At 35.3% G+C, this 17757-nt stretch overlaps 2 protein-coding genes across 4 annotated transcripts; one reads left to right on the forward strand and one right to left on the reverse strand.

The window, feature by feature from the left end:
* Positions 1–1002: 1002 nt before the first annotated feature.
* On the forward strand, positions 1003–8509 carry LOC122830739 (meprin A subunit beta-like). The gene is made up of 14 exons (XM_044116384.1): positions 1003–1161; positions 1930–1948; positions 2050–2079; positions 2207–2232; positions 2329–2413; positions 2709–2826; positions 3082–3260; positions 3619–3837; positions 5070–5240; positions 5864–6094; positions 6318–6770; positions 6873–7046; positions 7688–7796; positions 8005–8509. The coding sequence occupies exons 1-14, from the start codon at positions 1099–1101 to the stop codon at positions 8081–8083; spliced, it is 1956 nt and encodes a 651-aa protein (XP_043972319.1). The 5' UTR covers positions 1003–1098; the 3' UTR covers positions 8084–8509.
* A 2758-nt stretch (positions 8510–11267) lies between these two features.
* Positions 11268–15902, reverse strand: tomm40 (translocase of outer mitochondrial membrane 40 homolog (yeast)). Of its 3 annotated transcripts, none has more exons than XM_044116419.1 (9): positions 15059–15902; positions 13966–14198; positions 13677–13837; positions 13477–13578; positions 13273–13378; positions 12704–12826; positions 12521–12597; positions 11878–11980; positions 11268–11773 (listed from the first exon to the last, which is right to left on the reverse strand). In XM_044116419.1, exons 2-9 carry the CDS (start codon positions 14177–14179, stop codon positions 11634–11636), a joined length of 1026 nt encoding a protein of 341 aa, XP_043972354.1. In that variant the 5' UTR covers positions 14180–14198; positions 15059–15902; the 3' UTR covers positions 11268–11633. The 3 variants fall into 3 exon arrangements, with proteins under 3 accessions (XP_043972354.1, XP_043972353.1, XP_043972352.1); XM_044116418.1 differs by having other exon boundaries at positions 15664–15866; XM_044116417.1 differs by having other exon boundaries at positions 15721–15847.
* Between the last annotated feature and the right edge of the window lie 1855 nt (positions 15903–17757).

Consider the following 17757-nt stretch of genomic DNA (forward strand, 5'->3'; position numbering starts at 1 on the left):
TATTACTCCTTTACATTGAAAGTAGAGGACAGTGATGGGGATTGGCAAACAAACTCATTGTCACATTCAAGAAACCAGCTTTCAATGATTTGTCATTATCTGTCATGAAGTGAGTGTGTCAATGATGAGGATTTAAGCTGTGAGACCCAGGATAAGGTGGAGAAATAGTTTAATGCAGTTTAAAATTGTACACAATGCCAGGAACCACAGGTGAACGAGACACAAATGCAAACTTAAGGAGGCAAACAATGATAAGGATCCAGTGGGGAGCAGGAGACACAGGTGAAGTTAAATACACTAGGGATTAATCAGGGGAATGAGACACAAAGACACAGGGACCAAACAGATCAAAATATATATACAGAAAACACACATCCTCACATTATTTACTGGAAGTATCAAATGAAAGAGGGATAAACTGTGGTCAAAAAGGAATGAATATTGTCAACAGTAATACTAATGGTATGCGGTGGCAATGTTTTACTTGTACTCTTTGACTAAGTTGATAAGTTACCACCACCTTACCAACCTTTCATTTTTATGCCAAATTCAGATCCTCAGATTATTTTGACTGAAGACTCATTTTATCAAAAAAAAAAAAAAAGAAAAAAAAAAAAAAAAGCTTTTCCAGTCTTTGATTGTTCAGCTTTGAGGAGGTTGTGCAAATGGTGGTCTCAGATTTCTGTTTTTAGTTTGCAAAAGACATACCTGAGAGTTATATACGGTCTTGATCTTTCATTTTTGTTATGTTTTTGGTTTGGTATTTGCCCTACTTTTTTATTCTACTGCCTAGGCTGTGTTACAGAACATGTATTTCTACCATATCACAAAATTAAGTTTCCTCTTTTGTATCAGTTCCCCCTATTCACAAAAAATTTGAATTTCATATTAAGCAGCTGTGATCTGATTCACCACCAGCGTTTCCTCTTTAGCCATCTTCTTATATTGCATATAAATGCTTGAGTCTCAGTACAGCCCTTGTCCTTATGTCTGTGTTTTTGGTTTGATTTGATACACATTTTGATGATGAGCTTTTAAAGAAATGCAATGCCTGCATTTCTTTAACCACTCTCTGCAACGCTAAGACTTGCCAAGAAGATGCAAGACGGCATTTTTCTTGTCTGCTTGGTGGTTTCATCCACCACCCTCGCCATGAGCGTGGTAAGTATCTATGCTTTTATGTGAACTACCATTTGTTACTGACTGAATGTAATCTATTTTAAGTTTAAAAAGGAAAACGTAGGACAAAAGATAATAGGAGTTATTATCAGAATGTGATGGATTTTTTAACACATTTTAGACATATTATCTACAAATCTTAAAAACACAAATGTAATGTTGAATCTTCCATTACAGTCAATCAAAACATCCAGCTGGTTTTCAAGGTTTTTGCTCTCTTAAGCCACCTCAGCATTTGTTCAAACTTGAAAAGGCTTTTTTCTTCCAAAGAGATCCAGGAACAACTCATCTCAGTGACATCTTTTATTTATCTTTTTTTTTTTCTTTTCTTTAGATGAATCTCATTGACAGCATATGAACAAACATGTGGCCACATGTAGTCACAGAGTAGGCTGAAAACCTACAAATAAAATAATTATTAATTACAAATAAAATTTGTTCATTTTAACTTTAAGTAATTAACTAATTTCTTTAGTAATGATTTAATAATTTACCTGTGAGTTAACAGTGAATGAATAAATAAACTATTCCAAAGAGTGCAATTAATTTGTTTCCAAACAAATGAAAAACATTGCATCAAACAAATCTATTTTGGTCTTCTGAATGCAATTTGAATAATGCAATAATGACTTTGTTTCACATATCAGGATGCTTTTCTGCATCCTTAAGCTTCCTATAGCAGCCTTTTTGCATCTAAAAAATATATTTTATATAAGATTTTTTTAAACTCTTATATGTATGTTTTTGTAGAAGGAAGCAGATATGATTGGTAAGTTATTCTAAGTTTTGTTTTTTCATATTTTTTTAAATTCTACTTTTTGGTCTTTGAATACCACAATCTCCAAAGGATTCATTTTGTGTTTTTTGCAGACATTGATGAGAACAAGAACATCACAGATGGTAAAACTGATTTTCCATTATAAGAAAAACTATTTTTACATCAAATTGTACAATGGATATTTATTACCTTTTAGTTCCTATTTTGTTTTACTTTAAAAAAATCATTAACTTTTATGTTTTATCTTAGATTTGTTAGTTGATGACATACATGAGGTAAGATTCTTATTTTTGCAGGCAAACTTTAATTTATTTAAACATTGTTTGACAAAAATTGTCACACAAACTCTTCTCGTATGATTATTCTTTTAGGTGCTGAAGAGTGCAAGAAGTACTATTTTAGGAGGATCTGGTTTGTGGAAATCCCCAGTTCCCTACGTGTTGGACAAAAGCCTTGGTAATTTTATTGTCTGACTTTAAAATATACATATGTATATTACATAATTGCATGTTGGTTAGCTGATAAGAAAAGAAAGGATTACATTTATTGAAAGCAGAACATACAGCAAGCATTCATGAAACAGTAGTCATCACACCTTGAGCAAAATAATAATAATAAAAAAAAACAATGCAGACTAAAGTGGAAATGTTTTGTTTTACTTGAAATCTGTCTTATTTACCAACTGTTTAAAGAGGGTAACTGTCTTTGTTGTTGTTCTTTCTCCACTGCTATTTTTTTTCATTGACAAAAGACCTGAATGCTAAGGGAGTCATCTTGAGAGCTTTTGACCAGTTCAGGGTGAAGTCATGCATTGACTTTAAACCAAGGGATGCTGAGGAGTATTACCTTTCATTCCAAAACTTAGCTGGGTATGTATGTTTTGCATGTTTATGCAAAGTTCAATAAATGCAACTCAGTAAACCTCACTTTTCACATTGACATTTGTGTGTAGTCTTGTGTCAGCAATAATACATTCACAATAATAAAAAAAAAAACATGAAAAATAGACAGAAATAATAAGCAGTGTATATTCACTTATTAGCCATGATAGGTATAGAGTAAAACAATAATCTGTGCACTCACACTGCTATTTCTGACAATAATCTGTAATTTTTCTATTCTAGGTGCTGGTCATATGTTGGCCGAACACTCAAAGACGGACAGGGGGTCTCTATTGATGCAGGCTGTGATCACATTGCTATTGTTGAACATGTGATTCTTCATTCTCTTGGCTTCTACCATGAAGAAATCAGGCATGACAGGGATGACTATGTGCAGATAAACTTTAACAACGTCATAGCAGGTTTAATAATTTTATTACAATGTACTTTTTCCATTTTGCTGCAACAAGATGTTTGATGAAATAAGGGTATAAAACACTTTGTAATTGCTAGACTGGAAGTATAATTACATGAAAACAATAAGTCAGATTAACATAGCTTATTCTGTATGACATTTAGTTTTAACAAATTTGAGGAAGTTTGATTGTGTACTTTGTGCAAAAAGTGTGTAATGAGTCTTTCAACCACTTTGTAGATTTGGAGCAGGATTAAAATATAATGTCTAATTTTGAATAGTCAGTCATTAACAACATTTATTTTTAAGCGTATTTCCATAAAAAAACTCTTGTGTTCAGTATTTGGGAATTTTTGTGTTCTTAGGACAAGAAGTTTTTTTGAAGAAGCTCGGCAGTGATCTGAGCGACACCCATAATGTGTCATATGACTACCTGTCAGTGATGCACTCTCAAAAATATGTATTAAGCAATGGCAATGGTCCTACGATTATTACCAAAGACCCCAAATTCCAAAATGTTATTGGTCAAAGACTGGATATGAGTCCTCGAGATGCTCAAAAGTTAAAACTTCTCTACAAATGCGGTAAGTCAATAGTGACTATTCAAATTACAAAAAAAATAATTTTATTCTTAAACTTGAGTTTATGCACATATATACCACATGTATATATGTGCATAAATATATGCACATATATTTAGGTTGTATGTGCCTCTTATTGAGGCACATACAACCTAAAGACTTACACTTTATGTATTCATTGATAAGTGCACACACTTTTTGTGAATGAGTGCAAAATTGTCCCAAGGAGAGAGGGAGGCTGTCACATTTCAAATGTGATAGAGGTAAAATATCTAATGGATTACAGGAATTATTAGGACTTTCATGAAGTTAATTTTCATTGCATTTTAAGTAAATTGTTTTGAATTGGAACAACAGAATTGGTTAAGCTTTTGGGAAAATACGTACTATTGAATTCAGTTATAAGATGATATTGTATTGTTTTGATCAAGTAAATATTAAGCATAGACACAACATTAATAATTTTGCTTTTTTGGCAATATTGAAATGTCACAGCAGTTCTGTATACTGTAGTACAGTACAAAGGATTTTATGGATTTTCTATTAAAACAATTTAGCTCTACATACAGAAAATTGTGAAATGGAAAACATGCAGATGCATGAAACTTTGCATGCACATAAATTTAAACACAGTCAATGTAGAATTAAGCTAACATAATTGAATGCCAGACTCCTCCAATGACAGACTTTTATTTACATATGGAAATAAATCTTTGATGTAATTAAGTAAATCAGAGGTGTAAAAAATCCTTGAGCATGTGCTTTTCTGGTAAGCACAACAATAAAACATGTCTACAGCATGGAAAATGAAGAAAACAATGGAAAGTGAATTGTAGATTATCTTATTGAGGCACATACAACCTAAAGACTTACACTTTATGTATTCATTGATAAGTGCACACACTTTTTGTGAATGAGTGCAAAATTGTCCCAAGGAGAGAGGGAGGCTGTCACATTTCAAACTTTTGGCTGTTACAATTGAAAACAGAAAAGCACTTTAAAGCTTGTATATATAAAAGATTTTTTTTTAAAAACAACTATGCCATAAAGACAATTAGATTTTTTATTGCACCCCTGATCCTCACTGAACTCGAGGAAGAAGTTGCTTACAAAGTATTATTTGATCTAGATATAAGGTGTAGCATGTATGTATCCTTTTGCTTAACTTGCACTTAAGAAATAATAAAACTTTGGTCAAGACAAAGATTTAAATATTCAAAATATTTTATTAACAGATTCCACAGTTGCCTTTATGTTTTTCTGTGACTTTTCTAATGGGATGATGTGCCAAATGAGCCAAATGAGCAGCTGTGCACAGAGTGGCAGTGAGTGGGAAGTGGTTACACAAGTTGATAGTGGTCCAAGCACTGACCACACCACTCTGCCTGCTGGAAACGGAGAAAATGGTAAGCATATTCATTACATTTTATATTATGAAACATGAAATAGTTTATACATAGCATAATTATCAGACACAGGATAAAGTTCAAATTTACTCAAAAGTAAATGTAATTGCATGTTCATGTATATCTGATTTATATTTGTACTAGTGTAAATATGTGAAATAATATATTGATATAATCATATTTCTGTTTACACATTATAAAAAGATACATAGTCTTTTTCTCTCACTGCCACACATTAAATCAAATCTTGTTTTTAATGTATAGGTCTGTTTGGAATACCAAAATTATTTCTATTTGCTGAATTAAGTAACAACGAGAGAGAAAGATGACTTGATAAAATAAAACAAAATTAGACATCACTACATATGTGATTTCTAATTCGCATATGTAGTGAATTAGACATCGCATACTAACTTTAAAATTTTAGACAAACGTATCTAATTAACTTGACATTTAGAAATAAAGAACATTCAAACAGGAAAGATCTAACTCACAATGACTCATTGAGAAAAAAAAATGTGTCTGATTAGATAATGTTTATAAATATCTGATTTCAGCTGAATATGTATATAGGTTGATGAAAGAACGATATTGCCACATTGTTTTTAACCTTATAATTCTAGGTCAGGAAACAGGATATTTCATCCATGCTAGCACATCATCAGGTCAAGTGGGAGATTCAGCTTGGCTTGGGACCAAAATCATGAGTACTAAGAGGGAATGTAAAGTCCAATGTCTGCAGTTTTACTATTTCCACAGTGGAAATGAGTCAGATGAACTTAATATCTGGATCAGAGAGTTTCAGGATGAGCACGACACCAGAGGAACTCTCCGCCTCATGGGACAGATCACTGGTAATATCTGAGACGAAATCATGCCTACATACATGCCTACAATCATAAAAATGCTTTTAGAAATTTCTCTAAGTATCTTATATTTTCACGATAATAAAGGCCTTTATATTTTATTTTGTTATTTTCTGGCAGTGAGTACCTTTAGACAATATGCATTTTTACAAGTGCACAAACCAAGGTACTTAAATAGTATCTCATGGTGACCTATAAACATTGTTCTCAGGTCCACCAACATCTCACTGGAAGCTCCATCATGTCTCTCTCAATGCCACCAAAAACTTTCAGGTGGTTTTTGAGGTTCAGAAAGGAGCAGGGGACTCTACAGGCGGCTTCTCCATTGATGACATCAATCTCTCTGAGACAGAGTGTCCACATGTGACCCTGCAGATTGATGACTTAGAGAGACTTTTAAACACAAGTAGCTTTAGAACTGCAATATACAGTCCACGGCAGTACTCCAAAGAGGGCTACGCTTACCAGATAGTTGTTGTACTCTACCAGGCATTCATTGGAATGTACATGAAAATCTTGTCTGGTGACAATGATGACCAGCTGAAATGGCCTTGTCTACAAAAACAAGTGACCTTCCAATTGCTAGACCAAACCCCTAACATGAAAATGCAAATGTCAAAGCAATGGAGTGAAGTTACACACGAAACTCGCAAGCTCCCTAATGGTAGGTGAACTACAAAACTTGGAAATTACTGTAAGGAAAATCTCTAATACTAAAGTGATAATATTTTCTTTGTCTTGTGTTGAAAATGATTTATATAAACAGGTATCAGTGCGTGGGACAACCCTCGTAAAAATGGAAGCATAGTTTTTTATGAAAATGGTGAGTCAGTCTATGGTGGAACTTTATTTGGGTACCACTATTTTGCATTTTTGGAAGATCTGCAAACCAGGGAGTTTCTGAAGGGAGGTAGTGCCATCTTCATGTTCAGCTTTGACGGTAAGTAGGCATGCTTTGCTCAGAGTAAATTAAATGCATGTATGATATTGCTTTCATATTAAAGACTCATAAAAGCCACATATTCATTTAATAAAAGGGGTAGATGCAAAAAGCAGCATTACTTGGGCAAACACAAAACTGCTATTGTTACTAAGAACATCTGGTGTTTCAGGTTTTATTTATGTGACAAACAATACAAGACTGAATGAAAATTGAAGATGTTTAAACCATTGCGGAAAATTAGAAAATGCTCAAATAAAATTAGGCCTCTTCAGTAAGCTGTTGTTTAATGTGACGGTATTTAAAGAAATATAGCTTCCTTTGGAATAAATAAACAACATTATGAGTCCTAGTAGGAAGAACTCATAATGTTGAGTTCTCTTAAAGAATTTTCTTAGAGATCCGTAACTGAAATAATGCTGGCTCATCCATTGTGTGGACTAACAAGTTATATGGCAAACACTTTCTTCTACAATGATGAGAGGATATTTAGAGTATTATCTCCAGAAATCTTGGGGTAGGACCGATGGGCTGAGTGGGTGTGAAAAGTTAGGGTTGTTTAAAAAGAAAACCTTGTCAGGGTGATTAAACTGAACTTATCTTTTCTTTTACTTTTACTAATTTTTTAAATCTTTTGGTAGATCTCACTCCTCTGGTTAATGGAAACTCCCTACCGTGTCCTCAAGTGCAACAAATGAACATCAAAGCTCGCGCTACAAATTGGGATGAAGGCCCATGTTTCTTAACAGGGTGAGATTTAGCATCAAACATAGTTTCACCATAACAATGTACAAATGTTAAACAAGTGAGATAACCACAACTATCCCAGAAAATAAATACTAAAATAAAGTCTTGACATCCAATTAGTGCTGTAATGCAGATAATCTAATAGACAGACAAAATATGCAATGTAAAATATTTTAAAATGTTTTAATCATCTATTTTCTTTTTATTCTAGTGTTCCTGGGTTCTCTCCTGGTTTGGTTGCTTCTCTGGTGCTCACCCTCCTGCTGCCAATCATTTTTATGCTGGCTTGATGAGGCTCCAGAGCCGTAGATCTTTCCTCCAACTATTTTGCCTTCGCACAAACATTAACAGTAAAGCTTCTGAATCTCTATGAATATTTTTTTAAACTATGATTAAGAGAAAATCCTGCACTATAAGCATTTTTTTTTAAGAGCAACTGTATGGGATGAAAAACTTATATTATATAAATGTTTGGTGGTGGGAACACATTTTGTTTTATATGTATTTCTTGATATTTTTAAAATATTGGTAAAACAAAAAAAAAACAAAAAAAACTTACTGTTGGCCTTCTTTTGATCAAATTTGAAGGATCAACCAGTGTTAGATTTGTTTTGGCTTTGAATTTCCAATGCTGTATTTAGCAATACACTAACATGCTTTACTATGGATCTCTGGGCTTGGTGGCTTAATAAAGCAGATGAAAGTTTAAAAACAAATTGTGGGGCCTTTTATGCAGATACAGGTGTCATAAACTACCACAAAATGTATTTTACTCAATGTTCCTTGTGTTAAACATCACTGTATTGTGTAGCCTTTTTTCACAGCTGTGTAACAATATTAGCTTTTATTGACCGCAGGCTTCAACCCCTGCTGCTTTTTCACTGCTTCCACAACTGTGGATAACATTTGATTTAACTGATTCATAAGGCAGACAGATAAAGAGAGAAAGAAAGAGAGAGAGAGAGAGAAAAACTTTATCCAGAATAGAAAATTGTTCTGTCATACAGTCTAGCAACTACAAAAATAGTTGTGGGGCCTTTATAGCTATCGCCACAATGATAGTGATAGCTGTCATAGTGAAAGGAACCTAACTCTATAGATTTTCTTCAACAAATAAGAAATAGGAATATGTGCAAATAAAAGCCTTTATTAAATCATGAGTGAGGATGGTATGATGAGGTTTCATAAATATTTAGGGGTGAAATCTAAATTCAATTTAATTAATTTTATTTGCAGAGCACCAATTCACAGTGAATCTCACAGTACTTTACAAACAAAAATAAAATGTAGACATAACTACACACATGCAAATTACAACAGGGGATTGAATTATTAGAAGGTCACTAATTTCCTACTTATTTTGCCAGCAAGGACATTTTCAACAAATGCTCCGTTTTCTCAAGACACCACTTTTGGTGTATTTTCAACCCTTGTTTTAAAGTAGCCAAGTCATTCTAGCTTATTATTCCAGTAGGTACAAAAGAAACTATGGAAACCCATCTAATTGCATCAATCATCACAAAGATCCCAGATTCCAGGATGCGATTGGTCAGACACTGGGCATGAGTCCTTCTGATGCTCTGGAACTGAAGCTCCTTTATAAATGCAGTAAGTGCTTAAAGATTAATCAAACCAAGAATCTCACACATTGTGGCTGTTTGTTTCAACAATAGTAATTAGAAATGGGGTAAAAACAAATACTTTTATCCAAAGAACAGTAACATTTTTCATTTTGTAAACTGATTTCTCTGTCGTATTAGCAGTGGTGGTTTTCTGATATGAGCGACATAAGGCGGCATCTTGTGGGGGAGGGGAAGAGAGGTGTCATGAGTTTCTACTTAAATACACCAAAAACACACAGGATGGTTGATGTGCAACTTAGATAAATTAACCAGCTAAAACCGACTATTAATGCTACCATTTTTGGCTTATAAAGCATTAGTTTCAAAATGTTACTCCTTTCATTCTAGAAGATACCAAAGGAAAGACACCAGTGTCAATGTTGTTTCATCATCATTTGAGTGAACATCTATTTTCTCCAAATAAACATGTTTATTTTTTCCAAATGTAAAAAATTAATATTTTTTACATTTGGAAAATGTTTATTTTCCAAATGTAAATGGTTGTTTTGTCAACTATTAAAAACAAGACAAAGTTTTGGAGCATATAATGGAAAAGCTCACTACCTGGGGTAAAACCGAACTGCATATTATGTGCAACTTGCCAGACGGTCAGAGTTGGGGTTTGAACTGGCAACTCACTGGTTACGTTACAATCTCCTACCTCCTGAACCACCTTATCAATGAAGCAGATCAAAATGAATTTGTTTCAGAAATCTTCCTTTATTCGGTTTTTCTATGCAACATTTTTCAGTCTGTGCAGTATTGGGCTTGATGTCCAGTGAAGCAAAGTTTATTGGTATTCCGGGGTATAAATACCAGCATATAAGTCTTGTTATAGCAATTATGCAGAAAAATTCCAGCTTTGTTAATTTCTTAATTTAATATACCGTAATTGATTATCTTGAATAAACAAAAATAAAAGGTTTTAATTATATAACACATCAGATTTCATTATACCTCAAAATCACATTGAAGCCCAATGTGCAAAGAGTGCAGCAGTCATGCTGCTCATGATTTGCTGAATCTAAGAGATCCAACAACAGATGCAAGGTCAGAGTAGTCATTAATAGATTGTCTCCCACTGTGTACGGTTTCTTTTTTCATCATATAGAGGGTCTTTAACAATAGCCACTTCAGTAAAATGTTTCATATAAAAACTTTGTCCTTGTGTTGCAGCATCTTTAGTTTCTCTCCCATCCTCACTCTGCTACTAAGCCTGAAGTCTTTGGAGCTTTGATCAGTATCTCCCATCTAAATATCACCTCTTTATGTGGAAACCTACAGCCATTTACCTAAACTGATTGCATACATGTGTTCCTTTTACTTATCTGGAAGCTTCGATTGTTTTGAATCACAAGCAGGATTTTTATTTATGTTGGTGAAATGGCTTCTTATCTTATGTCTTCCTTTACCTATTCAAGAAAAAATAATAGACGGTGATATTCAGTAATGTTGACTTTGGAGTTTTGGTGGAGATTCAGATGGAATCAGCACTTCACATATTGCTACACTGACCTTCTGTAATTAGGGCATAAACTGCAAATATTGCAATAATAATTCAATGTTACATTTTTATCATCTGTAATACATAATCATCATCAGAAATATAGGATTTCTGTATTATGTGCATTGCTTTTTGAATTTAATGACATTGACTTATGACTATAAATTGAGGGCCCTTTCAGATAAAACCAGCATCCTACATGCAAAATCTATTGGTTTCTTGTAGATACAGAAAGACATCTGATTAACTTTTAAAACGGTATACTGTTTTGCAGCTCAATTTGTTGTTTATCAGTTCTTAGAAACGCCCCAGATCCAGTTTTTTAATAAAAAAAATCTGATCAAGTTGTACAAAAGGAAATGACATTTATTTCAATCCATACATGATATATTATGTCTTACTGTACCACTTACTTAAATTTTCACGTCACATGTTCTCATGCATCACCTGAAGCTCTCTGATAAACACCATTCTAGCCTCTCAGAATATCCAATACACCACACAGGAAAGACATTTGTGCTACAGTATGTAGGCATGGCTTGGCCAGTCCTGGCTCCTTGGTAGTTCTCATTTTTTCCTCCCCGTCTGCCCCAGAAATCACAGTTGTAAAAGAGTCTTTGAATCCAATTCCTAAAACATAGTTCAGGTTCCTGGGTGTCTCTGCGCCAGTCCAAGCCGTGGTCTGTAAGCTGGTTCCAGGCAGCCTGTGCAACTTTAGCCAATGGTGACCCCAAAGCCACACTGGAACTTGTTTTTGCGATGGTTGAGGAAAGCCCCCAAAGCCAAGGTAAGAGGAAGAGGTACTAGTTTCTTTTCCAGGGTTGCCCCAACCACCCAATTACTGTCAACTGTTCCTACAGAGTCAAAAAAGGAAGGCACACAAAGAAAACATGTTTCTTGTTTCTTTCTTTTACAATTAATGTCACAAGAGGTGAGAACTGCAAACCTTTATATTTACCTTTAAAAAGCAAATTAGCTTTGGGAACGTCCAGCTGGTAACCAAAGGATGTTGTGGTGTCTTGCATCCTTGTGCTGGCTTCAAATTCAACTCCTACCTGCAACTGTGTCACAATGAAGTAAAAAGATATTACAGTCATGTTACTACTACAACCAAGAGATGATGCACAGAGAATCTGAAGGAAATTGTTTTCTTTTCTCAATTCCAGCACAAGAGCCAAAGGCCTGTTTGGTGCAAAAACAGATTTTAGCACTTTTTAAAATCTCAATTCAAGGTTCTAAATCTGTAATGCATGTCCCACTTGCTATTGGGTGCCACTAGCACTTTAGCTCCCTCTGGTGCTAAACATAAGGCTGGATGATGTGGTTAATAAATAAAATCAGATTTTTTTTTTTCACACCAAGTCAGATCTTAGTTGATTTTGTTTTTGACCTGATGCAAGCTGCTAAAGCCTAAAAACTGACTTGAGACAGACTTTAGAAGAAGTTGTTGGTGTCTGAAGCCTGTTGTGTAATATTTTAATTACCGGTACTATAGAAAATAATCTTAATATTTTAGCTAAATGTACACATGTAAATTCAAATGAAGCAAAAGAAGTGTACACACAAATATATGATCAGAAAGAGTTACTAATATTCAGTACCTGGTCGTTGGCTTTGTGATAGTATGTAGCATGAGCTCCAGCACTGCCCAAAGTTAAAGTTGCAACAAAGTTGTCACCTGAGGAAAAAATTAAAACAAAAATATTGTTCAATACTTATGTTTACACTTAGACACATATCAGGTCTGCTAAGCAGAGATTAAAAAGTAAAAAGAATATTTTTACCTGTATACCTCCCTAAGAGAGATGTTACAGTTCCTTCCTCCCCTGGTCTCTTATGGTAAACCAGTTCTCCACCTAGAACCAGTGCTGGTGTAATTGACTGGAGATAGTGGGCCACAACAATGCCTGGGATAAAATCAAAGTAGAATGAGTTAAATTTATAGTACATGTACATATTTTTTTTTCAATGGGAATGCCTGACCTTTTTTCAGTTCATTATTTTTTTTAGTTTCTGTGTGCTGTGAAGAGCGCATTTGTGCATTCTTTTGAAATTTTTTATAAAAACTAAACAATTACATCTTCTTTGTTAACTGTTATTTTATTATGGTTTGGGATTTCCCTATTCTGAGCTACTTTTATTTGTTATGTAAGCAGCAAGTGTGTGCTGCTTACATGTGTGCAGCAAGGTGAAATAATGCAAGATTCTTTTGGTCTGACATGTTCTAGCAATGTTGTTGCCAGCAGTTCACCATCAGTATTGACACATAAGCAAATGCATTAGTTTCAAAATGTTTGTAATCATACACATTGCATTCTGATGGTCTTCCTTCCCGATCCTAACAAATACATACCAGATCCAACAAGTACATCCGGGTTTCCAAGAGTCACCGCAGAGGTGAAATCTTGACCGCGATACTCAAAGTCACACTGCCAGTTGACAAACTTATGTTGCTGAGTCTACAACAGCAAACAAAAACCACACAACTTATGAATCTAATTAACAGGGTGAGAATGTATGTATAAAATAAAAGCAAATCTCGAACTGCCTTACACACCTGCATTGCTATTTTGGAGCGTACAGCATTTGTGAGCTGGTGGATGACCTGCGCATTCAGACTGCCAGTGTTGTCCATGTCACCAACTATGACCGGAAAAGACTAAGAGCAAAAATGTACAAATGTTTTTATTTTTTAAAAACTACAGCGTATCAAACAGAATTATGTAATCCAAAATTAGAGGGTACAAAATTAATTACCTCCGCTGGTCCAGTCTGTTTACTTCCAACATATGTAGAACCAAATCTATATCCAGAATCGCCCAGGGTGCTGAGAGTAATGGTGTGGCTGACTTGGAAGTGGTTGCTTAAGCCTTTGTTTACTACTAGTCTCACCCCTTCCATCTGCATGGGGAAGACCTCTAAAACAACAATAACCAGAAATGGTTATTTAAACAAATATTTTTCCAGTTCAAATAAAATTACACCAAATCTAATATACTTATATTAAACTACTAAATGTACGTGTCCAGACATTAGCTCTTGTTACCTTTACATTTCCTGTGACACTCCTCATATGTGCCAGGGTTCTGGAGTGGTGAATCTGCATCCGCTTTCTGCTGGTCAGATTCGGACCCTGGAGGGACAGAAGACACTGGGGGCATGGTGAAGCCGGGGGGAACGGAGACCAAACCCGGGACCCCTTGACCACCAGCTGGAGCTGGGGCCGGACTGGGTGAGGCAGCAGCCAACACACTGCCCATGGTCTAAGACGCTAACAAACTGCAAGAGAGGCAGGCAGGGAATAAACAATATTTTTCATCATGTTAGATTATACTTTGTAACTGCTTTACATATAAGATAATTGTATTCTACTACAATAAGGAGCATAATAAGACATTTTAAAATCAGTTACTATAGCAGGTTTAGTTAACCTCGTTTTAAAGCGAAACGTTTTTATTTTATAGGTTCTTCAAAGACCATTTGTTTTAAATAAAAAAAGTGTTTTTTGTGTCAAAATTTTCATTTCGAAAATGAAGGATAAACTACCCTGGATTTCAAGTTTTAAAATAAGGTAGATGTCTTACACACATGATCTTAATGTCCTAGGAGAGTTCTGCTAATGCGTCTTTAGATTAGATAGACTATTTAGATATGAAACTCAGAAAAATGTTGCTAATACTTCAAAAAATAAATTCTAAACAACAATTATACTTCCATTAAATTCCCATGTTACACTGCCTGCAGCACTACCCTGTTGTACTGTACTGGCTGTAATAGTAAGGCAGGCTAATTGTAGCAAAGGCCCACTCTGGTCAAATTCTACATATAAAATACGGATGCGTAAAAAGAACATATATCACATTGCAGCATGAGCCATTTTTAAAAGCGGACACACATGAAGGTTAACACACAGATGGAGGAAACTATAAGAAAACTGTATTTAATTTCCCAAGGCTAATGTAAGGTAACATGGTTGGTGTTAGCTAGTTGGCTAGGTAGCCATGTGGAGGCAACCACGAGATGTCTTCGTTTACAAATGGCCTGCATAACTGGTAAAAATACTAGCGCTGACAAAGAGACACTATCTGCCACACTCATATTATAACACCCATATATAGTATTATAATGCTGCTACTCACAAAGACGAACAGGGTCCAGGGGGCTTGTTGCAAACCGGTAAAGTTCGCGACAGCGTCCGTGAACCGTACTTCACAAGCACCCACCCATTTTCCGCTTCTGACTTTTGGATTGGCTGATTGATATTTTATTTAAATCGTGATTGGCTAAGAGAGATAGACTGGGCGGGCTCAGTGTTGCTGACGTATGGTAAGGTTCATTCGTTGAACGTTGGATTATTTCAGAGTCGCACTGAATGACATTCCAAGGGTACGCCTAGTTTAAGTTCCTTACCACACTTATGGAATTGCAAAGCTTCTAAAGCTAAATTTGAAATTTCTGCATCTGTTGCCCAAGTTTTATTCCAGACATTTGAGACTGATAAAATATTTAAAACAGATAAATGTAAGAAGAGTTAAATAGAGTAAGCATTCTTTTAAAAATACGGTTTCACAGTGAGACAAATCATGGAGAGAGCAAGGGATTGCTTAAATAAAATACAATTCAACAACCTCATGGTAGATGTTTTAAAACAAAATAGAGAGCAACTCTGGTGTATTGAAGAAATCACTTGCACATACTAAATTTAGCACAAAAATTAAAATATATTTTTAAATAGAAATCTTACACCCTATCAAAAGCTTGTTGCAGAGGTGAGTATATGGATTGTGCCATAAAAACTTGCCAAATCCTCACTGCACTACATCTGGTGGAGGGAGTTTGATGGTATGAAGCAGCATGTCCATCACTGGAAAATACAAGGCATTTAGGGTAGTGTTTCTTAATTCTGGTCCTCACGCACCCCCGCCCCGCATGTTTTAGGTGTTTCCCTTCTGCTACACACCTGGATTGAATCTGTGAGTGATTAACAGGCTTCTGCAGCACTTGATGGTCATGGTCATTTGAATCAGCTGCTCTGGAGTAGAGGGACATCTAAAACATGCAGAGCAGGGGGGCCTGAGGACAGGAATTGAGAAGTGCTGATTTAGGGTCACCTCAGCAGTGAACAATCAAGATAAGATTCTGGTGCCTATCTTCTCCCCAATCATCCTTTATCACAGGTGTCAAACTCCAGTCCTGGAGGGCCACTGACTTGCAACACACCTGAATAGAATAATTAGGTCATTAGCAAGGCTCTGGAGAAGGTGGAGGTAATTAAGCCATTTCATTCCAGTGATTTGTACCTGTGGCACATCTAAAAACTGCAGGACACCGGCCCTCCAGGACTGGAGTTCGACACCCCTGCTTTAGACTGAGCTCCATTTTGCAACATGTCAACGCCCTCCTGTGCAGAGTGTGAGGTTGATCAGAAACTGCCTCTGATTGAAGAGGATGAATCAACCTTTACCTAACCTTATCTCATTAATGATCTGCATCTGTATAACCCTCAAGCCTGAGGACTCCGAATGTCTTTGCACTACAAAGTTGCCACAATCGGTGCCACCATCTTAACACCATCAGTAAGCCAGGGGTGCAAAGTGTCTAAGAATAGAACGACTGAGATGGGCAAACCAGACCTTTGAACTGGCAATCCACCGGTTTCAGGACAAATTCCTATCTTCTCATATAAGGATGAGCTACTATTTTTTACGATTCTTTCACATGACTGCTGTGTTATGCTTGCTACTGCTTGTTTCTTTGCCAAACAGCATGTGGTACAAGCAAATTTTGACACATATTCAGTCTGGAGCATGAGGAACACAGCTGCTCACAGACAAAGAAAAAAACTATTGTTTATGACAATGTATTTTGACAATGACAATGTACAAAATAATTATTTTCACCTAATGAAAACATAGTATGAAAGACTGTTAAATGTATGAATGATAATGTAATGTAAAAACATTTTATCATACAAAAGGGAAAATATGTGACCAAGATAAGATACATGCAAAATACATTAATCTAATGGGGATGGGAAGATATATAACTGTAGTCTTGTTTAATTGCACTGCTAGAACATGGTCTAGCCACTGATCTTAAAAAAGATTGCAAAAATTAAAAGACAGTAGAAGAGTTTCTGAATGAGTTAATCCTTTTGCAAACATGCTGTGAAGACAGCTGGTAGTCTGTGTTTATCAGCTTTGTTCAAATCTAACCTGACTATTGCTGAGAGTTTAGAGAGGCCAGCCCTTTAAATCTTCTAAAACTGAAGGTAATCTTCTTGGGGATAGAGGATGCAATCCATTTAGAATGTCCTGTGTATTTGTTCCCCTCTAAGATAGACACCATGTGCAGTTCTTAGCAAACAATAAAGGAGTTAAATGCAAAGAAAAATAGTTTTTGTGTAAGATAATTATTCAGTGACCTTAAAAATATTAAAGTACAAAATGATTTAGTACACAGTAATATCAAGTTTCTGGAAGGATAAGATGATGCTGGTAAATACAGCACCCATTTTTGTCAGAGTTCAATAGCCATGTTGAACCTAGTTGATAGAAACATGGAGTTTTTATCCTTCTCCAAATCAATTTTGCTTTCCATGTGTAGTTATATTTTATTGTGTTGAATGGTTGCAGCATTTACTCTATATAAAGTCCAGATCATTTAGGTGTAAAATTGTAGTCCCATAATGAACTGTCACTTCTACATGCGTGTATATGTTGATGGTTTAAACTATCCAAAAAAAAAAATCAACCAAGTCTTTTTAGTTTTGTATGGCCAATGTCTTGAATCTTCACTGGCACTTAATTTCATAAATGCAACAGAGTTACAACACAAG

The sequence above is a fragment of the Gambusia affinis genome, linkage group LG05 (genome assembly GCF_019740435.1).
Source record: "Gambusia affinis linkage group LG05, SWU_Gaff_1.0, whole genome shotgun sequence".
Lineage (NCBI taxonomy): Eukaryota > Metazoa > Chordata > Actinopteri > Cyprinodontiformes > Poeciliidae > Gambusia > Gambusia affinis.

Bases quoted from the DNA above. Each gene is read 5' to 3' on its own strand.
- LOC122830739 (XM_044116384.1), top strand. From the start codon at position 1,099: ATGCAAGACGGCATTTTTCTTGTCTGCTTGGTGGTTTCATCCACCACC. The intron at 2,414-2,708 runs GTAATTTTATTG...CATTGACAAAAG, and splicing joins CGTGTTGGACAAAAGCCTTG to ACCTGAATGCTAAGGGAGTC. The intron at 2,827-3,081 runs GTATGTATGTTT...TTTCTATTCTAG, and splicing joins TCATTCCAAAACTTAGCTGG to GTGCTGGTCATATGTTGGCC.
- tomm40 (XM_044116419.1), bottom strand. From the start codon at position 14,179: ATGGGCAGTGTGTTGGCTGCTGCCTCACCCAGTCCGGCCCCAGCTCCA. The intron at 13,379-13,476 runs GTGTGTAAGGCA...TTGCTGTTGTAG, and splicing joins GCTCCAAAATAGCAATGCAG to ACTCAGCAACATAAGTTTGT. The intron at 12,598-12,703 runs GTAAAAATATTC...TTTTTTCCTCAG, and splicing joins TCTCTTAGGGAGGTATACAG to GTGACAACTTTGTTGCAACT.